The sequence below is a fragment of the Rhipicephalus microplus genome, chromosome 10, assembly GCF_043290135.1.
Source record: "Rhipicephalus microplus isolate Deutch F79 chromosome 10, USDA_Rmic, whole genome shotgun sequence".
NCBI classification, from domain to species: Eukaryota; Metazoa; Arthropoda; class Arachnida; order Ixodida; family Ixodidae; genus Rhipicephalus; species Rhipicephalus microplus.
Genome location: NC_134709.1, coordinates 1665389 through 1683671, shown reverse-complemented (window position 1 = coordinate 1683671; position 18283 = coordinate 1665389). Strand labels below are relative to the sequence as shown.

General features: G+C 45.3%; 1 protein-coding gene across 13 annotated transcripts in view; it reads left to right on the top strand.

Annotated features, from left to right (window-relative positions):
- Positions 1-17842, top strand: part of LOC119180580 (uncharacterized) — a 161873-nt gene extending 144031 nt beyond the window's left edge. For 11 of the 13 annotated variants that reach the window (XM_075876058.1, XM_075876054.1, XM_075876060.1 and 8 more), the window contains 2 exons: positions 8217-8308; positions 15543-17842. In XM_075876058.1, the coding sequence (XP_075732173.1) occupies positions 8217-8308; positions 15543-15754 (304 nt within the window). In that variant the 3' untranslated portion in view covers positions 15755-17842. Of the gene's footprint in view, positions 1-8216; positions 8309-12124; positions 12325-15542 lie in introns of those variants that run through there. The other 2 variants (XM_075876052.1, XM_037431685.2) reach the window with 1 other exon arrangement.
- Positions 17843-18283: the final 441 nt, after the last annotated feature.

Sequence of the window (18283 nt, the reverse complement as noted above, 5' to 3'; positions counted from 1 at the left end):
GGATGCATTTATTACAGGTAGAAATAAAAGCAATACGACACGTGGCAACAGGCGAAGGGGGAGGGAGCGAGCCAAAGTGGTTGAAGGGGGTTGGCAAAGTAATAAAAAAACAGAAGAGATCCAATGGGCGAGGAGGCGCCATGTGGTGGTTAGCGGGACTACAGTGAATGAATGTAGGGGGTGCGTTTATTATGCGGGAAAAAAAATCCAAATTTTGATGACTGAAGTTGGGGGTGTGTTTATTATGTGAATGTGTTCATTATGCGAGTAAGTACAGTACTAGTTCTTGCTCTAAATCTTTTCGAGAGGAGAAAAGTAATGCATTTTATCTTGATTCTGAAATATGGCGCGTTGAATGACCCATTGAACGTTGTAGTCCCTTCACCGAAGTGATTGGCTACAGTCGTATGCAGCATAATGATGTCAAGACATATTGACTATGCAGTTCGTCTCATGTATCTGCTCTTGTTTGGCCACTAGTGGGCACAATGGACATAAGCAAGTTGCGTGCATACACAAACCTAGCCACAGCCGCTGAAGGGGTTATTCCTCACCATAGTGATATTTAGCGATATTTACAACAGAATCACATACGAATCGAAAAAGCGCCATGCACTTACTCGTGTTTTCGTTTTCCTTTTTTTTGGTCTGATCATGATGAATAAGTGATCCCACCATATTGAATATGAATCAAACTTTGTTCGAATAGTTTTTGAATAGCAAGACAACCATTTTCAAGAAAGGCCTGGAATCCTACAACCTTTTTTGTTTCAAACAAACATAAATAAATTTTAACAAAGTAGCATTACTTTTACATTTAACTGAAAAAAAAGATGCCACAATTATGTCAACTTAGGTAATGTCATACACAGTAGCAACTAGAGCCTGCGGTGTACTTTGTAAATTTAAGATGTATACAGCGCTTACTTAAGTTTTGGAACTGGTACTTTGCCATCAGTTTTAAGTAATACTAGGGCCTAAATGTTAAAATATGCAAGACAGCAGCGATATTGTGGTCTCAGCGGAGCCGCCAGACGGATTCTTTGGACGAAGGAGACTCTGATGATGTACTGGTGAAGAGAATGAACAAGGAACGCTGTACTTACACAAATGAATCTCAAGCTGATATATTGAGGATACATTCATTTCAATCACATTGTAGTTCAAACATAATGAGTGAAACTTTGATAGACCATTTAAAGCTCCCACTGCATGCATCATAGCAATCGACTACTTGAATGGAGAAAAATGGATAATTTTTTTTTTCCAGCTGTTGTTCTTTTGGGTTTTTTTTGTCAGTACTAACTATTTGAAAGGCATTAGAAAAATAGTTGCTAATTCGAATATGAGCTATTCGATTGAAATACCGAATATAATATATAATACAATGCTATTCGATTTGTCGTTCGAAATATTTAAGTAGGTATTCGCATACCCCTACTGATGACATATTGTCATGCAGCAAAGGACGACGCAGTTGTCTATAAGGAAAACAAGTTTATTGGAGCGAGCTTGTGCACCCCTAACAACTGAAAGAATACACAGGCGGCGAAGCAGCGGTCGGCAAAACGACGTGCACGCTAGTGAGCGCCGGCGACCGAATGTCGCGACATCGGCTGTGCGGGAATTTATATCCCTCGACGCGAGGGTTTCTCGAATAGTCGAATTGTATCGAGAACACTTTAGAAGAACTGAGATTATGCTAGACTGTTCACGTTTGTTCGAAAAGCTGTCCCTATCACAAGAGATAATACATGCCGCGCACAAAGAACAGAATACGTGCTTGACACACAGCCAGCAGTGATAGCACAGGCCGGCGCAGCCAGGCCAAAAAATCAAAACACAAATAAACAAACCCAATGCATGGTTCGCGGCATTACCCCCCCTCTAAGAGTGCATCGACCCGATGCAAACATAAGGGACAGTCCAAACAAACTAAAATAAAAGTTCGTCATGGTCCGTAGAAAGGTTTTTAGCGAACCACATGGACTACTTCGGGCCGCGTGCGTCGTCGTGATGTACGGGAGTCACCATCGGGGATCACTTCGTACGTTAGTTCGCCAACACGTCGTAGAATCCGGTAGGGTCCGAAATAGCGTCGTAGAAGTTTCTCACTGAGTCCACGTCGTCGAATGGGAGTCCAAACCCACACACGATCTCCAGGATGGTACTCGGCGTCTCGGCGTCGGAGATTGTAGCGTCCGGCACTCACCAGTTGCTGATCCGTTATACGAACTCGAGCGAGCTGGCGGGCCTCCTCCGCACGTTGAAGGTATCCTTGGACGTCAGCGTTGAGGTCGTCGTCTTGTACGTGCGGAAGCATGGCGTCGAGCACCGTAGTCGGCCGTCTTCCATAGACGAGCTCGAACGGTGTCATCTGCGTGGTTTCTTGAATAGCCGTGTTGTACGCAAGCGTGACGTACGGGAGGACTTCGTCCCACGTCTTCTGTTCAACGTCGACGTACATAGACAGCATATCCGCGATTGTCTTATTCAGCCGTTCCGTTAGTCCGTTTGTTCGGGCGTGGTACACCGTCGTTCTTCGGTGATCCGTGTTGCTGTAGCGTAAGATTCCTTGCATGAGCTCTGCAGTGAAGGCCGTTCCGCGGTCCATGATTAGGACCTCGGGGGCTCTATGTCACAGCACAACTTGGTTAATAAAGAACTTTGCAACTTCTTGTGCAGTTCCCCTCGGAAGAGCTGTGGTCTCTGCGTAGCGCGTCATGTAGTCTGTCGCTACGAAAATCCATTTGTTCGCGGATCGGGATGTAGGGAACGGGCCCAGAAGGTCCATTCCGATCTGTTGGAAGGGCCTCGTTGGGACGGCGATCGGCTGCAGAAGTCTTGCGGGTCTCGTCGGTGGTGTTTTTCGTCGCTGGCAGTCACGGCAGCTCCGGACGTAGTGGGTGACATCGGATGTAAGGCGGGGCCAGAAGTATTTCTCCTTGATTTTTGTAATCGCGCGAGCTGTTCCGAGATGTCCGGAAGACGGGTCGTCGTGGCACGCTTCCGAAATTTCGTCACGAAGGTCTGCGGGGATGACAAGTAGATAATTCGTTCTTGTTCCGGGGTTGAAATTCTTCTTCACTAGGATAGGGTTTTTGAGGCTGAACGCTGGTAAGTTGCGCTTGAACGCCCTAGGCACGGCGGCGTTGCGTCCTTCGAGGTAGTCGATCATGGCACGAAGGTCAGGGTCGGCACGCTGCTGGGCGGCTAGGTCGCTCTCTGTCACGACTCCGAAGAACGCGCTGTCTTCATCGGAGTCCTGTGGTGGTGGGTCGACGGGGGCGCGGGACAGGCAGTCGGCGTCGAAGTGTTTCCTGCCGGATTTGTAGACTATTGTAACGTCAAACTCTTGCAGGCGCAAGCTCCACCGCCCAAGACGGCCAGAGGGGTCCTTCAAATTGGCGAGCCAACACAGCGCATGATGGTCTGTCACAACCTTAAACGGTCTACCATAGACGTGTGGGCGAAATTTTGAAATAGCCCATATGATAGCCAGGCACTCTTTCTCGGAGGCAGTGTAGTTTCTCTCCTCCTTTGACAGACCACGGCTTGCATAGGCGATTGCCTTTTCGCAACCGCTTTGCTTTTGGACGAGGACGGCACCCAAACCGATATCACTGGCGTCCGTGTGCATTTCCGTTTTGGCATTTTCGTCGAAGTGAGCGAGCACGGGCGGGTTTTGCAGGCGTTGTTGCAGCTCGCAGAACGCCTTTTCTTGGTCGTTTTCCCAGCTGAAAGGGGTGCTTTCTTTCGTCAAGCGCGTGAGTGGCTCTGCAATGCGCGCGAAGTTTGCGACGAAGCGCCGGTAGTATGCACACAGTCCGAGAAACCTTTGCACACCCTTCTTATCTTTCGGCCTTGGGAACTTCGCAATGGCTGGTGTTTTTGCCGGGTCAGGTAGGACTCCCGCGGCGTTCACGACGTGACCCAAGAACTTGAGTCCCTCGTACGCGAAACGGCACTTCTCAGGCTTCAGCGTTAACCCCGACGTACGAATGGCCTCGAGTACAGATTCCAACCTTGTGAGGTGTTCGTCGAAAGTCCGGGCGAATACGACAACGTCGTCGAGGTATACGAGGCAAGTGTGCCACTTCAGGCCTGCTAGCACAGTGTCCATGACCCTGAAACGTTGCAGGCGCCGTGCACAGCCCAAACGGCATCACCTTGAACTCGTATAGACCGTCCGGGGTTATAAATGCAGTCTTCTCTCGGTCTCTCTCGCCCTCTTCAATTTGCCAGTAGCCGGTCTTCAGACCCATGGATGAGAAGTACTTGACGTGGCAGAGATGGTCGAGGGCGTCGTCGATTCGTGGCAGGGGGTACGCGTCCTTTTTGGTGATTTTGTTTAGTCTCTGGTAGTCAACGCAGAATCTTAAAGTGCCATCTTTTTTCTTCACGAGTACAACCGGTGCAGCCCACGGACTTTTCGATGGCTGTATTATGTCGTTGCTGAGCATGTCATCTACCTGAGTCCGGATGGCTTCGCGCTCGTGTGAAGAAACGCGGTACGGTGACTGTCTGGTAGGTCGGGCTCCATCTTCGGTTATTATCCGGTGCTTCGCCAAAGTTGTCTGACGTAACTTCGAGTTCGAGGAAAAACACTCGCTGTAGCGACGGAGCAACTCCAGTAATCTGTCCTGATTTTCTTGCGACAGCGCCGGGTTCACGTCGAAAGGATGTGGCAGCCTGGAAGCATCTGCGCGTGCGCGTTCAAAAGTGGCGACCGCGATCACTTGACTCGCTTCTTGCGTTTCTTCGAGGAACGCAATTGCAGCGCCCTTGTTTAGATGCTGGTACTCCTCGGTGAAATTGGTCACCAAAACGTAGGATCTGCGTTGCTTAAACCGCGCAATGCCTCTTGCGACAGACACACCGCTGTCTAGAAGCAACCTTTGGTCAGTCTCCACGATAGCGTCGACGTCAGGAGCAGCACCTTCACAATAGACGGCGATCATCGAGCTTGCGTGGGGTGGCAGGGTGACGTGATCGTCGGCGATCCTTACAGCAGCACGGTGTCCGAGGTTCGGCTGCGGCGTCGTGGAGTGATCGGAAGAAAACGTTATCGACCTGGTCTTCAGATCATTTATTGCGCATTGGGTGTGTCAACGGAGAACCCACCCAAACTCAGCCTCTTGTACGGGCAGCGGCGGTAGACGTGGTAGGCCTCTCCGCAGTGGTAGCACAGCGGACGATTATCTGGCGTTCGCCACACCTCGGTCTTCCTGGGCGCCTGGTTTCGGGTTACAGGGGGTCGGGCGGGTGACATTGGGCGGCGGTACGGCGGGGTCTCTTGATAACGGGTTGGGACGGGTTGGGGTCGACGAACAGCAGCGGAGTAGGTCATCGCTTGTGGTTCGTAAGATGCTTCCGACGGCGTAGAATTCCCCAGTGCTTGCTGAACCTCCTCGCGGACGACGTCAGTGAGGGAGGCGACTTGGGGCTGCGGCGTTGCTGGGAACAATTTCCTCAGTTCCTCGCGAACGACGGCCCGGATGGTCTCCCGCAAGTCTTCCGTCGCCAATCCAGGGGCGTTTACCGGGTTTACCGAAAGGGTGTTGAGTGGTCTATCGTATTGCCGCGAACGCATATCCAAGGTCCTCTCGATCACCGAAGCCTCGGTGACGAACTCAGCGACGGTCTTAGGGGGGTTGCGGATGAGTCCAGCGAAGAGCTCTTGTTTAACTCCCCGCATCAGAAAGCGCACCTTCTTCTCTTCTGCCATTTCGGGGTCAGCTTTCCGGAACAGCATCTTCATCTCCTCAGCGAACAGTACAACACCTTCGTTAGGGTGTTGCATTCGCGTCTTCAACAAAAGGGCGGCTCGTTCTTTCCGCACAACCGTAGCAAATGTTTTGAGGAATTCGCTCTTAAAGACCGTCCAGTCGGTTGGGGAGCCTTCATGGTTCTCAAACCACGTTCGAGCTGCATCCTCCAAATAGAAGACATGACGAAACATTTCTTCGTCATCCCACCTGTTAAAGATGCGGATGCGCTCCAGCTTCTCCAGCCACTCTTCCGGGTCTTCACCAGGAGATCCTCGGAATGATTGGGGCTCACGAGGTTGTTGCAGAACGATGGGAGGGTTGGTAGCGCTGGTCATGGTGCCTGCGTTGATCATCGTAATTTTTACGTCTTCTTTCTTCTTTTTATCCGGGAGCAGTCCAAACTCTGGCTGAAGGCCTTGCTGTCGGCGGCTGACACGAGTTGGGCTTGCTTGTCGGCTTGGCGATGGCTTAGGGTTCATGTACCCCGCACCTCCACCAGATGTCACGCAGCAAAGGACGACGCAGTTGTCTATAAGGAAAACCAGTTTATTGGAGCGAACTTGTGCTCCCCTAACAACTGAAAGAATACACAGGCGGCGAAGCAGCGGTCGGTAAAACGACGTGCACGCTAGTGAGCGCCGGCAATCGAATGTCGCGACATCGGCTGTGCGGGAATTCATATCCCTCGGCGCGAAGGTTTCTCGAATAGTCGAATTGTATCGAGAACACTTTAGAAAAACTGAGATTATGCTAGACGCTTCACGTTTGCTCGAAACGCTGTCCCTATCACAAGAGATAATACATGCCGCGCACAAAGAACAGAATACGTGCTTGACACACAGCCAACAGTGATAGCACAGGCCGGCGCAGCCAGGCCGAAAAAGCAAAACACGAATAAACAAACCCAATGCATGGTTTGCGGCAATATAATGCACTTCAGTCTCGTTTGCTCCTCTTGGAATGTGATGGACAGATGCCTCTGGATTTTCATTTTCATGAGCATTTTCAATGCTTCATTGTACTGTCAGTCAAGCTTGTGTGGCAGCACATGGCTTCAGTTCAGTTCAGTTTAATTAGCAATCTTTTTTTCACAACCATTCAATATTTTCATACAGTGGTAATGGTCAATACAAAACAAAATGCACATCTGAATAAATAGTGAGAAGGTTCAAGGACAGGAATTGAAAGCTGTTAAAAAGCAACTTGACAGGATTTCTGACCCTAAGCAGTTTGGCTGCAGACATGTGGTTACATGGAAAAAAATAAAACACAACTAAATACATGAGCAATTCTAGTTACAAAGTATGGTCTCTTCATATTGAATACATAATCAGCAGAGATAACAGCACGCTTGGCTACTTATGTCACAAATTTTCGAACGCCCCATCATCTTTGAAATTACTACTTTGTCAGTCATTAGTGCGCCCCAAACTAGAGTATGCCGCAGTAGTGTGGGACCCACACAACGAAAACCTCATCTTTCCCTCAAGAACTTTTTTAAAAGAATTCTGTTTGTTTCATTTATTCCAATTATAACCGCACTTCCAGCATATCTACAATGGAAGCTTACCTATGTCTTCTATCACCAGCATCACAGAAAAAAATAGCTCGCTTAACTCTGATTCATAAGATATACCATCATTCATTTTTTCAAAATTACTTTATTTCACAGCCACGTTACTTATCGCATCGTGTAGACCATCGCTTCAAAGTGGGATTCAAGCAAGACATACCAACACCTTCAGTCATTCCTTTTTTCCTAAAGCATCACGGCAAGGAACCACCTTCCCAATGATACAGTCACCATCAATGATATCAAACTTTTTCGCAAGGCTATAGCTAACATTGTTTAACTTGGAATTCATAACATCTTGTTATTGTCGTAAAGTTGTATGAGCAGGAATTAATGTAATGTTACCCTGTTTGTTCATATTATTGCAAAGCATTTTCTTACTACATAGTATGTACTGCTATTTCTAGTGTATTGTTTTATTGCACTGTTGTATTACGTTTTTGTTGTTATTTACTACCCAAGTTTATATTATTTCCCGTTCACCTCTCCCCTCTTTAATGCCCTTGCGCCTCGATGGTACAATAGATAAATAAAAAATAAATAAAATGCAGCTGCAGAGACATTGTGAAATCGGCATACCCTCAAAAATAAGGTGTACATAAGGCAGAAGAAAATGAGAAAAGATGAGAAATCAACTAGAAATGTAGGTGTAGGTGTAATGACTGTCTGCAGTGGCAAAAGCATTAATGTTCCTGTTCCTCGATTGATACAACACAAACTTTGATATAAAGAACATGGATACAACGAAATATTGATTTTAATGAAGTATTCATAAAATACTCTTGGAAGTCTACATTTTTAATGAATTTTCGAATATGAGAAACCGATTTTCATGTGACAAGTAATAGTGATGTTTTCATCTCTTCGTGCAGCATTTATAAGAGCACAGAACGTGTGCACATGCTCACTGAAGTTGGCACAGGAAAGACTCTGAAGATTGAGAAAGAGAACCTTCCGGACACAGGTGAGGGATGACATGTGGTATAACTCTGCGCTCATTCAGAAACTCTATAGAGCATATTTGTGCAAATAATTGAGCACTTCAAATATTCAAATGAATATTCGAATTTACTTCAGGACGAATATAAATTATTCAAAATTTCGAAGTATTCGAGATGAACGAATACATACATACATTGCGTGTGAATACCCTCCCTGCAAAGGTGGTTTCACTGAAGTAAAGAGCTGATATACCGTGATTACACCTATTCAGGCTAAATTCACGTTTAAAGGGACATTAAAGTAAAATAATAATTTATGTCAGAGTGAAAGCTTAACGTATGGCAACCTCTAAAACGACAGTATTATCAAAAGCAGTGCCCTACTTACCGAGAAATCAAAGTAAATGCATGAGAACACATGCGCTACACATAGCACATTCGCAAAATGGTCCAGATGACGTGAGAGGTACCGCCTACAATAAATCACTAGTGATAAAACAAGCTGCACTCAATTAAGAACCTTCCGTGCATCAAGAGATGTAATAAAACGCTGCTTGTTCATTTCTGTTTAATTCATGGAAGAAAGAACCGACGTTAGTGTGGGGAATGACGTTAGTGGTTTATAAGTTCAATTTTCATTTGGTTAAACTGGCTAGGTCGTGCCATCTAGCGGGGCCCAGTTGAACCAAGCCCGTCTGCCATCTCAGAGGCCATGGCACGAAATTGTTCAATGGTCGTTGTTGCTGCAGTGCCTCCTGCTACTTTCGTTTTGCTGTTACTAATGTCGGCGGCCACGCAGTAAAGCCGGGCAATGTTGTGCACAGCAACAGTGACATGAGACATTCCGCTTGAGGCGGGTAATTTGAAGTGTGCTAATTCGATGCAGACCACTTAAACGTGATTTTATTTCTTGGCAAAAAGTAACACTATGAAGTTTCTGAATCGCTATTTCAACAATTAACATTGACTTAATACTTGCCTTTAGTGGTCTTTCAAGGAAAAATGAACATATTGTTGCCATTATGGTTGAAGGATATTAATTAACTGAGCAACATTTATGGTCAGGTAATTATAGCGTCGGTAAACTACACCAGCTCACGTCTTCGTTTCCTTCCCTTTGCTCAGCTCATACTCATTACATTCCCAAGTTCTCAGACGAAGCCCTCTGAGCGAGTGAATCACTGTGAATGCATCGGGTAAAGTAGCTTAAGACGGGCAACATGTACCATCTAGGTTCGGCTTGAACAACGACCAGCCGATGTCAAGCGTGCAACTATGTGTGTCAAATCGCTCAAGCGATCAACGATGAGGAACAGGCCCGTATACTGGGGAAACAACTTTCACATAAACCACGCTTGCGTTGGGAGGAGGGGGGTCCACAGCCACACAGTCTCTTTTGCTGTTTGAGGCAGACTGATGTCGGTGGTCATAGCGTTCTTTTGATCGCGGCTCCTATGCTGCTGTGTGAAGAAGAGCTATTCGTCAGGCTTCTGCAAGACGCAGCATCTTGGCAGACTATTATTAAAGTCAAATGGTAGTACTGTGTCGATGCAGCTTAGTGGTGGAAGTGTATAAGTGAGGTAAAGAGGACTGTATTCTGTGTCATGTTTTGCAGTATTGTAAGCGTAAGTGATGAAGGGGCAATGTAATCCCAGTCTTTGTGGTTAAAAGATACATACATGGCCACCATATTAGAATTTTTTTCGTGCGCTCTACAAGTCCATTTGTGCGACGGTGATAAGGTGTTCAATGGTGGAACTGCGAATCGCATAGACAAACCAGTTCTTCTACGGCGTCTCCAACAATTTGATGACCACGATCACTCATTATCCCACGGAGAGGACAATGCTGCAGTGTAATAAATCAAAGCAAAAGCTTTACAATGCACACAGTTTTTGAAGATAGTATGGCCGCTGTTTTGGCAGAGCAGGCCAAGCATAGCTCAGCACACTCACTCACACTCACTTGAACATGGTGAGTGGGAGTATGAATGAGCACTCATGAGTGTGAGTATGAGCGTGAGTGAGTGAGTATGAGTGGCCATAAGTGAGAACTCATGAGTGTGAGTGGACGTGAGTGTCAATGCGAGTGAGAACTCATGAGTGTGAATGAATGTGAGTATAAGCACCAGTGAGCATAAAGAGACACGGCGACACACACACAGGGAGTGGTCGTGCTGAGGAATTGAGAAGTCCTAATGGTGCTGACGTTATCTCGTGGCCATTGACAAGACATGCAATATGAGGCTGCAAAAAGGTTTTATTGCGATGTCATGCTAGCTCGGTAACAGATGTTTCAAGTTGGAAGAAAAAAAGGTAGCAGAACTATAGCAATTGGAAAATATTTGAATTTTTATCGAGAGATAACTGTCACTTGTGCTGCAAATTTCGATTGGCCAGTGTTTCGAAGGCGCCGCCAGATACGCTGAAAATCGCGTGGCTGGCATTATGTCTATTCTATGCCATTTGTGTATGTCGTGCCGATGTGTGGCCTGGTGCCGCCGCTGTGCATTGTCACGTCGGCCCCAGTCTTGGTGAGGCGGTGCCATCGCCGACGGCACCTCCTTTGTGTCTCCCTTCTCTTGGAGTGCGCTGCTTGTTTGGCAGTATTGTGTTCAGAAAAAAGTTTTAGAAAGTTACGGAAGTACGTAACGCAAATACGATGATGATGATGATGATGATGATATGTAGCATTTCTTGGTGCAGGCATCATTTGATGGCCAAAGAGCGCCAGTACATGAGACAGGAGAAGTGGGCTATGGGTATGGTTACTGGATGTACAGAGACCTGAAATTTCTCACGCTAAAGATGGATAGGACATATATATATACAATAAAATCATAAAAGTGACATGAAGTGTGTAGTGTAAATGGGTGGAAAGCGATTGTGATAATAGCTATTGCAGCAGAGACCTCTTTTCAGAGGTCGCTCTGCAGACTACCTGGGTAAATTGCATGAAACCAAGGAACTTTGATTGGCTATGCGTGGCTAAAAAGAGAGTGAGTGAAATTCGTGGAGAGTTTTCGGGCTTTGCATCATGGGCGCAAAGTAAATTGTTGCAGCTGACTGGTCACAGTACTATGGTACCCTGCAATATTCATTGCGGGAAACTAATATTGTCACGGGGTCGCGACGGGGTCGAAATTAGCAGACTACTATAACTTCAGGATGAAACTGTTTATTTGAAGAAACTTGTGGCCCATAAACTGAAGGTCAGATTACAGCGATGCGATGCCCACTGGCACTGAGAGCCGTGAACAGAGCGTCGACCGTCGATCAACTGACAAGCCGTGAAGTGTGTCAGCAATAATACGCGTGCCGTCGAATAATCTAGCATTATCCCTAGCGGCCGCCTAGGTTTCAGAATAATCTGTAATGTTCCCGAAGTGGGTGCAATCTTTAAAAACGATCTGCTACATTCCTAAAGCTGAACACTGCAGGTGCGGTTTGTGCTGAGAATTACTGACAGTGTAATGGGGCGGGAATAACACTTGAGGAAGGAATGTGGCACTATGGTACAAAGGTCTTGATTATGAGGTCTGTGAAATGGTATCTGGGGATGAAATTTGAAATGGTGAGAAACGAGGCAGTATTTGGTACTCGTCATGCATAAACAAGAATAGTGTGTTGAGTGAGTTTACATTTAAACCTCGATATGATGAATGCGAGTATATTGAATTATCGGCTATAATGAAGTAAATGAAAACTAGTTTTGTCACAGATGCAGTGTTTCACATATACATTTTTAAGGTGTTTCCGGATACAATAAAATATTTTTGGGGCAGATGTAACTTGGTTACAATGAGGTTGTATAGACCTTCTGTGTGCTTGTATTTGCAGTCGTGTGGAACCCATGGGCTAAAATGGCAGCTAAACTGGAAGACCTCGATGTGAATGAGTACATGCACATGCTGTGCGTGGAACCGGGTCATGTGGTTCAGCCTGTTCTACTGGAACCCTCTCAGCACTTCCGTGCCGCCTGCACATTCACAGCCTGTGATGGATAGCCGTGGCCGAATAAATGGCTGGCTGCTGTCGAACTCCGACTCACAACAGAAAAGTTTATTTCAAGAATACATAAACATAAAAGCAAAAATACAAAAAATGTGTCTGCATTGTGGAGAAGTGTTGAAAACTAATGGAAAAAGTAACATAGCCAAACTAACACCTAATAATGGCACAAGTGCTGAGAATATAGGCAAACTCTTTGTCTGTAAAAGGTGCCGATGCCTCGCTTATGCATACTTCACATTAACATGCGCTACACCCAACCATGCTGCTGTACCAACTACTCAACTTTCGATGCTATCGTTGACATGTCTGATGTTTAAACAGCTCCAGTGTGGTCCAAATACCTATGGGGGGTGGGGGTGGGGGGAGGCTGGAAACGCCCTCTACAAGTGTCTCCCCTTGAGATTTAGCTATTCGACATCATATATTTGAATTAGTCGACACTTCAGTGTAGGGCATTCAATTTTCTTTAATATGCCTTTTTATCTTGTCGCATGTACCTGTGTTGCTTCACCTCTATGTGTGAGACTACTTAAATTAGAAGTATTGCTCGACTAGTTTTAGGGAACTCGGAAGAACAATGCAATTACATGAACTGAGAACCCATGTTACCTTTTAAATTGCACTTCAGAACACAATTTTAGTTATGTTATTGAAAATGAAGCCTGCATTTATAAAAACAAAATGGCCATCATGGCAAGATGTGGGCCCCTCTTTAAGAAATTTCTGTATTTATGCCACTAAGCAGTTTCTAAATTCCCACATCAGCCGCTTTTCATGCCATGTCTACAAAGCAGCAGTACCCGACCTCGTTAAGTTGGAGTTGCATTTTTATTTTCACAAAGTCGTCTTCAGATTTGGAATTGGCTGGTACATTTCCTTTTCGCAGAGAATCTGATGTTCTGCATAAAAGCAACCAAGAATGTGAACTTATGGAGGCGAAAATGTTTAAGGCCTGGGTACTTAAGTTTAGGTGTATGCTAAAGTATCCCATGTAGTCAAAATTTTTGGAGCCTTCTACTACAGTGTCTTTCATAATGATATAATTTCGGGATGTCAAATCTAGCCAATTATTGTTAATATAACAGTGTGAACATAGATGCCTTATCCGAACAACCAAAGGCCGCAGCTTGCAAAGTATATGAGAAAGTATATAGTTCTAGAATAGTGGCACTAAATTTTTGCAGCTCCAATGCACGCCGTTTGTGTTCTGGGTCATGCAGGAGGTACTAGTTTTAACACACGGTCTTGTACTCATGGTTTGCATGCCACACTTGTGGCATTACAGTGACTACAATAAATAATCATTGTGAGATGGTACGTAAATTTGAATTCATCTTTGGTATGCACATTTTTTAAAATTCTTTATTTAAATATTGAATAGTAGCAAATTTGCTCTGGTGATTGGCAGTCAAGACTGCTTGCCAAGCAACTTAAGAGCCTCTTTGTGCCACGACTGATCTTCAAAACAGCATAGCTCCTTTGTTCTCCGCATGCGAAAATGCCATAGCTTGTTGCCCGAATGGTTATTCTTGACATCTCATTGTAGTAAACATTGCCAAAATTACATGAAGTTTCTCATCGTTAAAAAAATGTGACTTATGGCCTGACATTCAGCAGTGTTATGCCAACATTTGCACGCAATATTGAAGTAATGTTGCGAAACTGTGATAGATATTGGCCCATGTTCAGCAACGTGGACCAACATGGACCAGCATTGCCGCCACAAATAATTTATGTTCGTTTTTTTTAGAGCGCTGCCTTTGAGCGCTCATTACTGTATTGAGCACTGATGAAGTAACTGAGAGACACGAAAAAGGTGTCATGTTATGTATGGACTTGCGTTAACCTGTGGAATATAGTATAGCAGGAGAGTAAACTAACAACAGTTATCGTAAAATGTTAATAGCTCAATGAGTGTGTGATTGACTGCTTCCCACCCTCTGCCACAATTGTTCGTTGTCATCAGCCACATGCAACATCAACTAAGGCGGGATTCACTTGAGGGAAAAATATACGGGGGATAAAGGCGGAGCCTAGTGACGTCAACAGGCGAAGATAAGTCCCCACAAAAATCCCTTACTCACACTGACAAGGCGAACAGTGTGGGAGATCAGTGTGGCCAGAGCCTCCACCATATAATGGAGCGGGAGCGCTGAAGAATTCTTTGATCACAGCCATAGATATCGGCAAGCTTTCATCTTGGAGGGGTTTCAAAGCCGCGTTGTCTTGACTGGAGAAGGAGGAAAGCGCTGGTGTTTCTTGGGTCAGAAAAGTGCGAGTGTGGTTCGAAAGAAGTGCCCGTTTTGCACTCACCTGCTGCCTTGCTGCTTTTAGAAACTTTCTTGTTTATATGTCATTTTTTTGTGCGAAATGCAGATGCGGCGTTGCTCTTGGTTTGACTCGCCACCACAGGCTTTTTTTTTTTTCATAAACGAACTCACCGAAAACGACATTGCGGGCTGCGTCATTGACAACGGCTTTTTTTTTTTACTACGAAATTACTCACAGTTTCTATGACTCGTCAAATACTACTATTGAGTTGTTCGATAGCAATTTCAGTATCTTTCAAAATTGGTTGGCTTTCCGTGAACGAAGAAATTATGCTATCATAGCATTTCTCTCATGAGAACAACCGAGAATGAAAGGGATCTTGCCTATTAATATTTGATAATTATCTGCACAAGCTTTTCATTATAAGTTCGAAACACATTGTAATAGAAGACCAATTCTGTCTTCACTATGTGAACTCAGCCTAAGATTCTGCTGTATCAGTGCTGCTGATAAAGTAAAATGTGAAGTATTTCATGTTTCTGAAAATATAAAGCAGCTCTCAGATTCAACTGCTGCCTATATTGTAGGTGTCCAATCTTGAATAATGAGGCCCGTTAGAAAAATTTCGTTATAAAAAAAGACATCTCCACCAGGCTGAACAAGCGGTAGCAGCATCAGTAACAACAACAAAAGCAGGCGATGTCACAATTCTTATCAGAAGAACCACTTTAAAACAAAACTAAATATCACTTCATAGAGATGGTAGTGCTCCATCATCTGTTTGACTATAGTCTCTCACACACCATTCTTTAGGTTAGTTTTACTATAGTCATCTGCAGGGATGTCCCACAAGTGATGATATTCTTTCACGAGAGAAAAGGAAAAAAAGGTACTTCGTCGTTCATTTTCGCCATCACGTTGCACGCAAGTCCGGAGCAATATTTGGAACATCCACCGCCGCCGGGCTTTGCAGGCACTGCAGGAGAGGGGGCTAGGATGTGGCCGGAGACCCACCCGAAATTCCACTACATCCCCCGCTGCATGGGGATCGTTCGACCGTTCGGAGAAACGACCACCGCCTCCCCCGAGGAGCCGCAAGAAGGTTGCATCGACACACTAACCCGTGACGTCGTTGTCTCATGTGATGCGCCTCGCCTCTCCTCCGGGGATTTCTCCCTCATGTGAATCCCGCACAATACCATACAATACCATACAAACGTGTAGCGGGTACCTCGCACAGAAAGGTGAATAATGGCATGGTGGGTGCTGTTCTAGTTCACAAGAACTTATGATTGGTGATGATAATGATTGAAACTTTATTGGGGTCCAGAAAAACGCAGGTGAGACCTTGCACCACTTGGCTAGTCTTACGTAGAGACTGCCAAGCCGAGCTTTGTGGCCTGTTCACGGGCGGTGTAGTGCATACTTTATGGAAAGCCAAAACTTCAAACACAGCTGGCCTTGCCCTAACACGAAGCTCGCCCAACGTAATTCGCATAATTATCGTGATCGTCGATGAGTATTTTTTTGTTCAAGTTTTTACAGGACCCCTGGCAGCGAAAGTTTTGTTCGTGACATTTTTGCAGTAATTTGTAACTTTGTGTCTGGTAATGCCAAAATTGAATTGTGAATACTCTACCACTACTAATTTTGTGTCAGTTCAAAATGCCTGCATAAATACCATTAGGAACTAGCGCCTCACACCGGGGCAGTGTCCGAGACCATGAGCGTGTGCACCTGGGGAGAGAGAGCGAGAGGAGGGCGCAAAGTCAGCCACTTTACCCATACATGATAAGAAGGGGGTGCTACCACAAACCATAGCTTTGAAGGGTAACCCTGCACACTCTATATGCCTAGAACTATAACACTGTCAGTTCAAGCGCACGAATAAACAGAAAGGAAGAGAGCCCAACTAGCCCAACTTTCGATTCTGTTGCCTGAAACTATAGTCGCTCAAGGTTTGGTGTCGCTCAATGCACTGTTTTCAAAAAAGGGGATTCAAGGGCGGTGAAGAATGAAAGGATGGGATGTGGGTACTTTGAGCGTGTGCCCCTCAGAAGAAAGAAAAACAATCCTGGAGTAGGCAGCGAGGAAACCCACCTTGACAGCAGCTAACAGAGCTAGAGCGGTGACTAACAATAGTCATCGCCGGGTGTCATTTGGGCTGTTGTGCGTGCCCTGCAAATGTTCTCTGATGCCGACAATACTTGCTTGACCTCTGCAACATCACTAGGCAGTTACGTCAAACCACAGAAAATTAGGGGATCCTAAGACATCCTGTTCCTAGTGCATACTTCAACATTTAGTGTATGAAACCTTTTCGAACTTTTTTTGCACCCACTATGTGGCCTTAAGAGAATAGGTGCAGTAGTGTGTGTGCTTTTTGTAGCGGGTAATTGGTTTGAACCACGAAGCCACTATGATTATCATGTGTTCTGGCGCCTGCTGGCAAAGGGCACTTGTACAACACATTTCAGTTTCAGTTTTTATTGAGCATTTTCTTCACGAAGTTGTGAAAAAGAAAACGCAAGGATAAGAGCAGAAAGCTGCTATGTTAGCAGTTTGATGAGGCTCCTACCCCTTTTCAATTGGCATTACAAATCCGCAGAGCACAAACATGAAAAAACAATTTGACGTCCATTTTCAAAACTTCAAGAAATTAGGAAATAAAAAGAAAATGCATCACAATTATATCAGTTTCAGGTTTACATGAAATAAGCAAACTACAAAGAGAGAAAAACAACAAATAAAACAAGAAAACAGCGTGCGGTCAATCGTGAAACAATGCACACGTTGCTAAACGGCTAACAAAGTATTACAAAAATAGTTTGCTATTACTGCAATGTTGATGCAAGGTAGGCTGGCAGTTATAGTGGACAGCATCTCGAAGGAGGATGACAAAGTAGTTCGATGTGCACATGCAGTGCTATTCTGTCAGCGCTAAAATTCATTCAGGCAACCAGAAGGATACGCTGCTAGTGGTACTGCCAGATATATCCAATTCTTTCTCCCCCTTCCTCATTCTTGTTACTTTGTTCTATATAATCTGGTTTATCGCATTCTTCTGCAATTTTTCACGTTTTTTCAAAGGAACATTATTATTGTTCTTTATTTTTTTAGCAAGCGTTGTAAAAAATGATCTATTATGAGGTACAGTGTGGCCAATCCCCCATGTGGGTATGAGCCAAGATCTCCTAGGAGACAAGACAAGACATGCTCTGGTGTTTGTTTTGGCCTTTTGTGCCGAGAGTAAACGCCCCGTTTTGCACCCGCGTCCCTGTGTCTTTGCGACATTTTCTGGTGGAAGTGCTGGGTACGGTAGATAATACAATCTCCAGAGAGCACCCCAGACGCAAGTTCATTGAGTAGCTCAACCGAGCTTACCCCTGTGCACGTACACTCCAGTTGTCTCCAGGGGCTCGAGCCACAGCACTGTTTACTGCCTGAACGACACAGGACTATGAACCAAACACCCCTAACGTCACCGCCCCAGTACGAGCGCACCTGGTTGTCAACTAACCCAAGATGCCGAAGACATTTCACAGAGATGCTTTTGAAGATGCTGACAACTGACTCGAGCATTTTGACCGGGTCGCCATCATCGATTAGACCCAAGACAGTAAGCTACGCTATGTGTACTACTTTCTCGAAGACTCCGTGGAAACCTGGTTTGAGAACCACGAAGCAACGCTTACGTCATAAGATGAGTTCAAG